At 42.1% G+C, this 12,364-nt stretch overlaps 1 protein-coding gene across 3 annotated transcripts in view; it reads right to left on the reverse strand.

The window, feature by feature from the left end:
• Nucleotides 1-12,364, reverse strand: part of MACROD2 (mono-ADP ribosylhydrolase 2) — a 2,318,987-nt gene that overhangs the window by 720,949 nt on the left and 1,585,674 nt on the right. For all 3 annotated transcript variants that reach the window (XM_044928284.2, XM_025264700.3, XM_025264701.3), the window contains exon 7: nt 1,375-1,405. In XM_044928284.2, coding sequence (XP_044784219.2) covers nt 1,375-1,405 — 31 coding nt within the window. The remainder of the gene's footprint in view (nt 1-1,374; nt 1,406-12,364) is intronic.

Below are 12,364 nucleotides of genomic sequence, written 5' to 3' on the forward strand. Positions count from 1 at the left end.
AATGTTGCATGTAACGCTTCTTTTAAGCAAATATATCAGTGAGAGTTATAAGGCAGAAAGAGTGGCAGTGATGGGGTGATGGTGCAGATGGTCCAGCCTTACCTCACCAGCCCAGTGTCCACTGATTTTCCCCAAAGATAGGCTGTAGTGGAATCCAGAGCGTGGGGGTCGGGGTGGGGGGAGAGGGGGGAGAAGCATGCCTTCGATTTTTAAATAATGTCACCAAATCTTTTCCCATTTAATTTAATTCAGGCCTACATTTTCCACTTTTCTTTCACTGAAACCTTTGAAAAAAAAAAAAAACACCTTGGAGACTTCCCTAGTGGTCTAGTGGTTAAGAATCTGCCTTGCGATGTAGAGAATGTGCGTTCAGTCCCTGGCTGAGGAACTAAGATTCCACGTGCTGCAGGGCACCTGAGCCCAAGTGCTACAGCTAGAGAGACCATGTGCCTCAAAGATCCCATATGATGCGACTAAAACCGGACGCAGCCAAATTAAAAAATACCACCTTAAGAGGAAGAAGTCTCCTGCTCTTGACAACACTTTAGCTATCCTTTCCTTTTTTTTTTTTTTTTTAACAAATTTAAACTGGTTCTTTACATCTGCATGTTTTTTATTTTTCACTTAAAAGTCTCCACGTGAGAAGTTTGAGCTCAGAAAAGTCATAATCTTATTTGCTTGACCAGAAAACTCTAAAATGACAAACTCTGTTTTACCTGAATATTGTGAAACAGATTTATTAATGAGCTGAGGAAAAAAGTATACGGAAATGCCATTGTAGGTGAAAGAATATTTAGAGAATTTTAGGCTGATGCAAGCAAGAGGTTGTAAAAAACATTTTGCTTCCATCTCTAAGTAAAGCAGCTGCTACTTAATCTATTGATACCAGAAAAAAAAATCTTCCTCTAATCAAAAATGTGTGTTTATATTAACAATCATATCTTTTAAATTAAATATATAGATATATGCATGTGTGTGCATTTTAATGCTTCTATAATTTTGTAATTCAAAACAAAAAATGGTAATGTTAGATTTTATATGTATTATGACTCATCTAACAGAAAAATATGACTTAATTAACAAAAACACTATTAGAGGTCAGATCATAGGCGAGTAAACATTTTTACATAACAAAAGACATTAAGCCACAGTGCACCTAATTATTGCACATGGTATGCAATACAACTAAATTCAGTAACACCCAAAATATCCAAATAGCCTCTTGAGAGTCCTCAAAGAAGTTTGACCTGCATTTGAATCTCTTTAAATGATAGCAAACTATATCCATCAAAGAACTTCTAATGTTTCCTGTTAACCTTGACTTTAACAACAAAATAAAGAAATGTAAACATTACCAAAAGACAGGTCACTTACCATAAATGCCTGTTGAGATGCATGGAAATGCCTGTGAATAAACCACAAAAGACAGAATAAATTTTAAAGGCCCGGCTCTCCCCAAACCCAACAACATCTATTTCAACATCTGTTTTGCTTGATAATGGGATGCCCTCTACTCGCATACTCTGAGCTCTGAACTCCACTCAGGTGAAGTAGGAGACATTGTGGAAATGGTATATTTGATTAAATTTTCTTTACCAGCAATTATTCCAGCTCACAAGAGGCAAGGGTCAAATTACCAGGCATTGTGGGAACCAAGTGTTAAACATAGTTACAAGAAATTATATCACATAAGCCTACAATGAACTAAGTTGTATCTAAAAGAAATAATCATTCATCATCAAGTCCTAAGTATTTGCCACATTTTACTATTACCTATGCTTTTGAGATGACCATGTCTATTACATGTGTCTGGTGGAAATACAGTATACCAGTATGGTATGCTACTGGGCATTCTGTCCCAGCTCTGTATTAAGTGACATCATGTTGGTGGCATAAAATCTAAAAATACCAATCCACATTTATCTGTGTTAACGGAAACCACAGGTTGGCTATGGAAATAACATTTTGATAAAATTTAACAAAAGGATTCTGTAAGAATTGGATATACAGAATTTCCAATAAAGGGTATCACATATTCTATTCTATTCAAGAAGGAACAGTTAGAACCTTACATGAACAACTGACTGGTTCAAAATTGGGAAAGGAGTACAGCAAGGCTGTATATTGTCACCCTGTTCATTTAACTTATATGCAGAGTCCATCATGCGGAATGCAGGGCTGGATGAATCACAGCTGGAATCAAGATTGCCAGGAGAAATATCAACAACCTCAGATAAGCAGAGACATCACTTTGCTGACAACAGCTCCTGTAGCTATGGTTTTTCCAGGAGTCATGTATGGATGTGAGAGTGGGACCACAGGAATGCTGAGTTCCTAAGAACTGATGCTTTTGAAATGTGGTGTGGAGAAGACTCTTGAGAGCTCCTTGGACTGGAAGGAGATCAAACCAGTCAATGTTAAAGGAAATCAACCCTGAATATTCATAGGATGGACTGATGCTGAAGCTGAAGCTCCAATACTTTGACCACCTGACATAAAGAGCTAACTCATAGGAAAAGACCCTGATGATGGGAAAGATTGAAGGCAGGAGGAGAAGAGGGCAGCAGAGAATGAGATTGTTAGACAGCATCACTGACTCAACGGACATGACCTTGAGTGAACTCTGGCAGATCATGAAGGACAGGGAAGCCTGGAATGCTGTAGTTCATGCGGTTGCAAAGAGTGGGGCACAGCTTAGCAGCTGAACAGAATATTCTATTCTTATATTTAAGTTGTGTGCTATACATTCTTTGTATCAGTAAAACTTATACTTATAGAAGTAACATATTAAATTTTTGGACTTCCCAGGTAGCGCTAGTGGTAAGGAACTTGCCTGCCAATGCAGGAGATGTAAAAGCCTAGGGAGGAGGAAGATCCCCTGGAGGAGGCCATGGCAACCCACTCCAGTATTCTTGCCTGGAGAATCCCTATGGACAGAGAAGCCTGGCGGGCTGCAGTCAGTAAGATCACATGAATCGGACATGACGAAAGTGACTTAGCACACACACTAATTTTTTGAGTCATTTTTTAAACAATTGCTGGCAAACCACTGATTATATCAGACACTGTGGACTGAATGCTTGTGTCCACCCAAATGTAGAAGCTGAAACTCTAACGTGATGGTATTTGGAGGTGGAACCTTTGGGAGTTAATTAGGTCATGACAGTTGAGCCTCCATGATGGGATTAGAATTCTTAAAAGAAGAGGAAGAGAACAAGCACGCTCTGCTCTCCACCAAGTGAAGATGCAGTGAGAAGACGGCCATCTGCAATCTCGGGGGTGCCCCCTGCACCAAACGCCAGATCAGCTGGCATCCTGATCTTTGACTTCCCAGCCGTGAGAAATGAATGCCTGCAGTTTAAGCCATCTAGTAATTTGTTGCTGCTGCTGCTCCTGCTAAGTCACACGGTGTCCAACTCTGTGCGACCCCATGGACTGCAGCCCACCAGGCTCCTCTATCCATGGGATTTTCTAGGCAAGGGTACTGGAGTGGGGTGCCATTGCCTTCTCCAGTGTTATTGCAGCCCAATAAAAGACACCGTACTTTATTTAGCAATATTTAGAGTTTGATTCGGAGAAGGCAATGGCAACCCACTCCAGTACTCTTGCCTGGAAAATCCCATGGATGGAGGAGCCTGGTAGGCTGCAGTCCATGGGGTCGCTAGGAGTTGGACATGACTGAGCGACTTCACTTTCACTTTTCACTTTCATGCATTGGAGAAGGAAATGGCAACCCACTCCAGTGTTCTTGCCTGGAGAATCCCTGGGATGGGGGAGCCTGGTGGGCTGCCATCTCTAGGGTCGCACAGAGTCGGACACGATTGAAGCGACTTAGCAGCAGCAGCAGCAGCAGAGTTTGATTAAAAGAGTTAATGAATAAATGTAAATAGAGTGAAGTCAAAATCGAGCTTTTTAATAACAGAAGGGGATCTGAGAATGGTGATGTTCTCCTGCCAATGTACCTATATGTAAATCTGATCGAGTTGTTATCATCTTTGTCTTTGCCCAGGAAAAATGCAGATGATAACATTTACTATATAGAAGTATGCTGCAGGAATTCATGACAGGATTGTTTAAATAAGGACTGATGTTGCACTAGAAATTCAAAACACTGCAGCTACTGTTGACTGTAATAACTAATATGATGGCTGAGCTCAATCATAATGAAATGTTTAAGCCTTTTTTATTTATGTCTTTGGGTTAAATGTGTATTATATTTTATTTTCCTTAACATTTTAAAAGAATATATATTTATTCCCTTTGCTTGGATCTTCTATTTAAAGTCACAATTTACATGATTTGTTTTGGACACAGTGATATTAATAATGGACTCTGTTGAGCTTAGTTATAGGTCTGTGAAACACTTTTTCCCTTTCATTTCACTAGTAAATGCTACTAGTTTCCAATGAAAAAAAAAAAAAGGACAGTTTCTGGGATGGAGTAGAAGCTCTTTTTAAAATGAATTGAAAAAAAAATAAAATAAAATGAATTGAATTAATTATTTGATTCCTTGCATTCTTGAGGTGCCAGTAAATCTGAAGGATTTTCTTGACCCACTCAATCCATCCCGTGACCCTCAACCATGAAAAGATAGGACGGAGCAAATTCTCCTGAAAATATTGTAGTTTTTTTTACAGGCATTCACCAAGATTCTCCATAGGCATGTAAATCAACTGCATGCTTACTCTAAGTCATTTGTTGTAAGGACTTCACATTCAGAAATGGCCTGCTTAGAAGTACAAATTAGAAAATTAGAGAGGATTCAGAGTCATCCCTATCACTTGTGCCATGCCTACTCATGTTTCATTGTGCTTTTAAATGCGGTGGAGAGAGGTGAGTTTACAGCTGATGCCCCAGGAATTCCATGGAAACAAACTGAACACATAAACATTATCCATCTTGTGCTCCATGCAGACAAAGAGAAAAGTTTGAGAACGGTGGCATCAAGCCATCAAGCAGAAACTACTAGCTATTAGAATGGTTTCCACAAGCCAGTCTGCTAGAAATCCCAACTGGACACCCTTTCCATTCAACATGTCGGAGAGTTTAGTGAACTGCTTGGAGCATCTGTTTCCTCATCAGTCGATGGAAACTCAAAGTTCTCCTGAGGGGTTTGTGGGAGGATGAGGAGGAATGAAGAACACATAGCATTGTGTCTGAAAGGGGCACTATCCCAGCGGATGCCGATTCTCCTGTTGGCCACTGTAATGAACACCAGGCTCTGCTTTAAGCAGGGAATCTATTGCCCTAGGGGCTTCCCTGGGGCCTCAGATGGTAAAGAATCTGCCTGCAATACAGGAGACCCAGGTTCAATCCCTGGATCAGAAAGATCCCTGGAGAAGAGAATGGCTACCCACTCCAGTACTCTTGCCTGGACAATCCCATGGACAGAGAAGCCTGGAGGACTACAGTCCACGGGGTCGCAAAGAGTCAGACACGACTGAGATGACCGAGCACGCACACAGGCACTGTTGTGCTGGCGCAGGGCTTCCTGACCTTGGCACCGTCGATATCTGGGACCAGACAGTGCTTTGTTGCTCGGGGCTGCCTCGAGCATGGCGAGATGCATAGCAGCTTCCCTGTGCTCTCCAGCCACTTGCTAGGAGCAGGCTCCCAGTCTTGACAATCAAAAACATTTCCAGGCATTGTCACATTTCCGCAGGGGGTGAAATCACCCCTGGCTGAGGACTACTGCCCTAGAATCTAGCACCTAGACCCCAGCAGGGCTGTCTGCAGACAGCCTTTTCAGGGATGGTGTCAGGCGCAGAGACCCTCCTCACTGGGGCCATGCCCTGGCCCATAGTCAGTGCAGAGTATAAAGGCCTTGGCTCATCTTGGCTCAAGTCAGCGTAGCACTGAAGGAGGAGCTACCACAGCCACCGCCGAGCCACACGGCAGCTCACCCCTTTCCCCCTGCCCCCTCTTGTTACCCGCCTCCCCTGTCTTCTCCAGGGGCTGATCCCCAGGCACAGCTCAGTAAACGTCCTGCACCCTGAACTCTGTCTCAGAGTCAGCCTCCAGGAGACCTGATCCAAGTTCACTCCCTTGTGCTTCCCTCTTGCTGCTGCTGCTGCTGCTAAGTCGCTTCAGTAGTGTCTGACTCTGTGTGACCCCATAGACGGCAGCCCACCAGGCTCCTCCGTCCCCGGGATTCTCCAGGCAAGAACACCGGAGTGGGTTGCCATTTCCTTCTCCATGCTTCCCTCTTACATCCAGCATTACCGGTCATTCTCCCATCAGATTCCGCAGAAGAGAGAGCACACCAGCCCACTAATGGCGACTTTCATTCGCCTCAGCTCCCAGCTGTATCTCAGAATCAATCACACGACTCAGTAATTGAGTCTGAATGTACCAAGTGTCTTGTCTGTTTTAACAAGGACAAATAGCTTCATCTGAAAATGACATCGTCGCCTTCAAAGTGAAGGTGCACAGTTGTATAATGGAGGATGGCGTTGATAATATTATTGTATTAAACACAAAGGCAATGATAAAGCAGAGATGGGATTGCAAAATCATGGAAAAACTCATTGTATGTAAAGCAACTTTGCATACAATTCATCCATATAAATTTCCTAATTGATCACTTTTTATCATGAGAAAAAGAGAGGAACAGAGAAAGAAAAGAGTGAGCAAAGTGAGCTCAACTAAAGGGTTTCGCAGGGCATTTGTTCTTTGCCATACTAAATTTCTGATGGGGCCACCACAAGTGAACAATGTAAGATTTCTTTATTTCAAAGTTATATTTAATATAACCACCTCCCACAAAAATCCTCTCCTGTGGAAGAATGATAGATTGCATTATACCACAACCCAGGCAGTTTAGCCTGGTTTATTTTAAAGCGCGTGTAATTCTGCAGTCACCTGTAGAACTTGGGGAATTGACATCATCAGCCCACTTTGTAAGGCTCCAGACTCCCCTTCCAGCAGGCAAGCCCCAGGAGCAAGGATGTCTCCATGCTAATCACGGCCGAACCTACAGTGACCGGAAACTTCAGAGCACTTGACTGCCAGCCACAATTTTTTTTTTCTTTTTCCCAAATCAGCATGTACTTCCCTCTTGTGGGAAAAATATTCATTTGACTTGGAGAGTGAGAGAGGATTTTTTCTTTTGTAAAATTATAGATTTCCACCTGGAAAATACTTCCTTAGCCCAGCATGTTGGTTTCAAGTACATTTGTAGAAACACTGAAATCCTCAAGGCTGTAGACTATGCTTCCCATCCTCTTGAATTCCTGTTTCCACTTCTCCCATTTCTGTCAACCTTTGTTTGACCCTAATGGTGCCTCAAACCCAATGCAGTGATCCCTTAGCCAGCATTATAACCATCACGTGCTTTCCTTTGATCCTTGATTCATACAAAGTGGGAATTCCTTCCTCTCCTCCTTATCCAAGGTCACTACCATCTACCCACTGCTTATACAGCAGCCTTGTGATCTAAGTAGGTCTGACTCCACCCTCAGTTCCACAGGAAGGTGATGCCTGAAGAAGGTAAGTAGCACACACCTCCTTCAGTCACAAGGATGGAGAGATGGGGAGTTGTGGCATCACTGAGCTGATGGTGTAAATTAACTGCAAAGTGCTCTCAACCTCTGGAATCTTTCAGTTGCTTAGTCAACACTTTCCTCATCGCTTAGTCAGTTTTAGTTAGGTACTTCATTATTTGCAAGCAAAAGCATGCTACCTAATACACCTTTCATTTAAATGCCTGTGATTATATATCACTGTTCACTGACTTGAGGGAGCTGTCAACTGTAAGAAACACCATTATGCTGTTGTACTTTGTGTGCCGCGAAACAGGAAGCTCTGTACCAGTGAAAATACACCTTCCTACCACTTAGGATTTTTATTCTATACCTATTGAAATGACTATTTTGGATTTATTTAAACTGTTTCTTAAGTTTTAACTTGCTCGACAGCATAGATAAAAAGGAGAAAAACTGGTTACAATTTCCTCAAACTTTCCTCATGTGAAGAGTCCGGTACTTCTGAATGACTTTTCGAAACAGAATTCTAGACGTGAGCTTCCCATAGTTTTACCCTTGTTCTCTCAACAGGATATTGACTCAGGCCATCACAAGCACTCCACTGCTGACTCGGAACTTTCCTTCCAGGCCCATGACACCCTCTCTGAAACTTTGGAGGCTGGCTCCTTCTTTGTTGCTAAGAAAGGTTTTCAGACAACATCAAAGACACATACCTCCTTAAATGGCCCCTAACTGGTTGGGCAGCTAAAGGCCAAGGCCGTCCAGTCAATGCCTTGGGGAAGACGACAAGCGTATGCATGTACAGGAACAACACCTTACTGTAAGTAGGCTTGACTATAAACAGCCCTGGCTATAAGAGGCGTTCTACTTTCAAAGAAGTTAGAATACGAGAAAATGTGAATCAATGGAACTTAGGGTATCGCTTTTTGTCTTTAGATGTCTGGTTATCAGCCTAGTAGGTTAACCCCATGATGAAGGATACTTGGGTATTTCTCAAACTATGATATACCTCACTCTAGGAGTATGCAAGATATTTTGGTATACAGCAAACAGTCACTGTCCATTCCAATGTAATATCAATATATTATTTTTATATGCTGCATTAAAGAGCCAAGAGTGTGCCCCTCAGGGCCTCAGTTTCTCTAATTATGAAAGGAGCAGAGTTGGACTAGATGGATCAGTTCAGTGATTACATTCTGGAATGCTATGAAACAGCCTCTTTGGTCTCTCTAAAGCTCAGGATAAAGGTGCTGAAAGCCAGGCAATTTTACAGCATCCTGAATTCCTCCTAGTGTTTAAGCATGGGAGGTGGCAACATAGCCACAACAGCTGTCATTCTTGAATTATAGCAGTCTGCTCCTTATCGTGGTTTTGCTTTTCTCAGTTTCAGTGTCCCCTGGTCAACTGCAGTCTGAACTTATTAAGCGGAAAATTCCTGAAGTAAACAACGCACAAACTTTAAATTGTGCTCCATTCTGAGTAGCGTGGTGAAATCTAGCGCCACCTCACTCCATCCTGCCTGGGGTGCGAATGCTCCATGTAACCTACCTGCTGGTTGGTCAGTCAGTAACCACCTCAGTTATCAGTGAGGCTGTCTCAGTATTGCTGTGTCCTGGTGCTTGTGTTCAAGTAACACTTCCTTCTCTTAATGACGGTCCCAAAGCCCAAAGGCAGTGGTGTTGACAATTTGAATATGCCAAAGAGAGGCAGTGCTTTCCTTAGGTGAGAAGTGAAAACTCTCGGCTCAAAAAAGAAAGGAAAACAAACAAACAAACAAACAAATCTGTGCTACTCTTGCCGTCACACCTCAAACTGTGAAAGTTACAGTCATCATATGTGATAAGTGCTTAGAGAACACGGAAAAGGCATCAAATTTGTACAATAAGACTTTTTGAGAAAGAGAGAGACTGTATTCAAATAACTTTATTACAGTATATTGTTACAGTTCTATTTTTAGTTATTGTTGCTAAACTCTTGTGTGTTTGTGCATGTGTGTGTGTGGGGGGTGGGAGACGGCTCAGTCGCTCAGTCCTGCCCCACTCTTTGGGACTCCATGGATTGCAGCCCACCAGGATACTGGAGTGGGTTGCCATTTCCTACTCCAGGGGATTTTCCAGACCCAGGGATCCAACCCGCAACTCCTGTGTCTCCTGCACTGGGAGGTGGATTCTTTGCACTGAGCCATCTGGGAAGCCCTGTTAATCTCTTACTGTACTTAATTTATCAACTAAATCATATAGGTATGTATGTCAGGAAAAAAAATACAGTATATATAGGGTTGAGTACTATCCATATTTTTGGCATCCACTGGGGGGTCTCAGAATGTATGCCCCACAGATAAAGGGGATCACTGTGCTCCAGTGTGCTGCTGCTGCTAAGTCACTTCAGTCGTGTCTGACTCTGTGCGACCCCATAGACGGCAGCCCACCAGGCTCCTCTGTCCCTGGGATTCTCCAGGCAAGAACACTGGAATGGGTTGCCATTTCCTTCTCCAATGCATGAAAGAGAAAAGTGAAAGTGAAGTCGCTCAGTCATGTCTGACTCTTAGCGACCCCATGGACTGCAGCCTACCAGGCTCCTCCGTCCATGGGATTTTCCAGGCAAGAGTACTGGAGTGGGGTGCCATTGCCTTCTCTGCCAATGTGCTAAGCATGGGCTAAAAACTCTATGCAGAGTATCTGATTCATTCTCATGAACAATCCTGTGATAAAGAACCTATCATTCTCTTTTCATAAACATGGAGGAGAGAAAGCTAAGAAAGTGAACTCCCTCAGGGTCACAGAAATTTATTTTGTGTAAGATATCTACTTTATGTAAGGTATAACTGATCATTTACCCTTCATACTTGTTAACTACACAAAGAATTTATAAGTAAATCTCAAAAGGCTGAAAGAACACAGGCACAGGGAGACACAGTGGGAATCTTCTTCTACAGCCACAGCTCTTTCTTCCTCAGATTCAGCTAGAAAAGCCTCCCCTCGGGCCATCACAGACAATAGCATGGTGACCATCACACAGCTCCATTCACTTAGATTTTGAGGCCTGAGATTGTGTCTTCTTCCTGATCTCAAACCCTTAGTCCCTTCAAATCACATTTTAATAAAACGTGAAGTCACGTTTTATGTGGCCTTCAATTTCCCCATGATCTGGCTCCTGGCTTCCTCTTCACCCTCCTTTCCTCCCACTTGTCCTTGTGCCCACAGAGTTCCAGCCTCACTGGTCTCCTTCAGTTCTTCAAATACAGAAGCGTGATCCTGCGTCAGGGCTTTGGACTAGCCGTCTCCTGTCTGGTGCGCTTCTTTGTAAGTTACTGATCAGACACCGCTTCCTCAGGGAGGCTCCTTCAGGCCTCTTCCCTCAGGCTGCTGGGTCTCCATGACTCTTTTGCCACCTGACAGACAGGTGTTTGCTTGCTCATTGCCTCCTCAACCTTGGTCTCCCCACTGGCAGGCAGAATCTAGGTGGATCTTTGTCTTCCTAATGATTGCATCAGTTGCAGCTAGAATGAAGCCTGGCATTCAATAAATAGCCTTTGAATGGATGGATGAATGAATAATTGAGTTATATGGCCACACAAACATAGATTATTTTTTTTCTACAGAAATTGGAGCATATGTTGTGTTTTATCTTCTGAGACTATCTTTTCTCATGTTCTAGATGTTGGAGATCTTTCCCTGTCTGTGTACAGTGATATAATGTCTACATAATATTCTAGGCATGGTTACACTATGTTTACTTAACATGATAAACATGTAGGTTGTTTGTAAATATTGCTGTAATTACCCTTCCATAAGCATTCTTGACCGTGCCTTTATGTAGCTAACATATTCTGGCAGGATATATTCCTAGAAATAACATTAATTTGTTTAAATGAGCAAATTGACCTAAATGAAAAAATTTAAAATTTTGAAAATGCAGTCCTTCCACGACCCTCCTCACATACCTAAATCCACAAATGCCCAAGTCACTTGCATAAAATATGTAGCATTTGCATATATCCTATACATACCTTCCCATGTACTTTAAATCATCTCTAGATTACTTATAATATCTAATACAATGTAAATGTGATGTTAATAGTTGTAAATACAATGTAAATGATATGTAAATAGTTGCCATTACAGGGAAAATTGAAGTTTCACTTTTTGGAACTTTCTGGAATTTTTAAAAATATATTTTTGATCTGTAGTAGGTTGAATCTGCAAATAGGAAAGTAGATAACTACAGAGGGCTGATTGTACTGACAAACTGCTCCCCTTAAAATATTTTTTCAGTGTAAAATCTCTTCAACAGTAAAGACAATAATTCCACTCCCCTCTTATCCCCATTACATGGGTGAATAGAGCAAAAGAATGCTGTCTCTAACAAATTACTGGAAAATGGAAACATTACCAGGGCATTCCCTTCCCTAAAGCTAGATAACCTGAAGGCCAAGGTCATTTAAAGGAGCCTATGAATGAGATCAGGTGGAAATGGCCAGGGCTGGAGCGCATGGCAGAGGCTCCCCAGGCACCGTGATTATAAGCAATAACTTTGTTTTTGTTTTCTTCATCATACCTTGGAAATAGCTGTCATAAAGTCATTTATTGCCAGCTGCTTTCGTGTTTATAACTACAACTCCATGCAATATAAAACAAACTATTACACAGCCATGAATAGGAGCAGTCCTCTTGTAAACTTTATATTTTCCAAGAAGACAGATGGGTTACTTCCACCATGAATTTATATGGATGCAAAATGTCAGAACCAGCAAAGGGAAAAAAACCTGCCTTTTGCCTGAGCTTGCTCGAGTGACTGGTAGGAATGTTTTACAATAAACTATATGTATGTGAAAATGAGAACTAGTCCCCATAAACCCACTGAACCCAAAAGAATGTGCA

Source organism: Bubalus bubalis, chromosome 14 (genome assembly GCF_019923935.1).
Source record: "Bubalus bubalis isolate 160015118507 breed Murrah chromosome 14, NDDB_SH_1, whole genome shotgun sequence".
In the NCBI taxonomy this organism is placed as follows: Eukaryota; Metazoa; Chordata; class Mammalia; order Artiodactyla; family Bovidae; genus Bubalus; species Bubalus bubalis.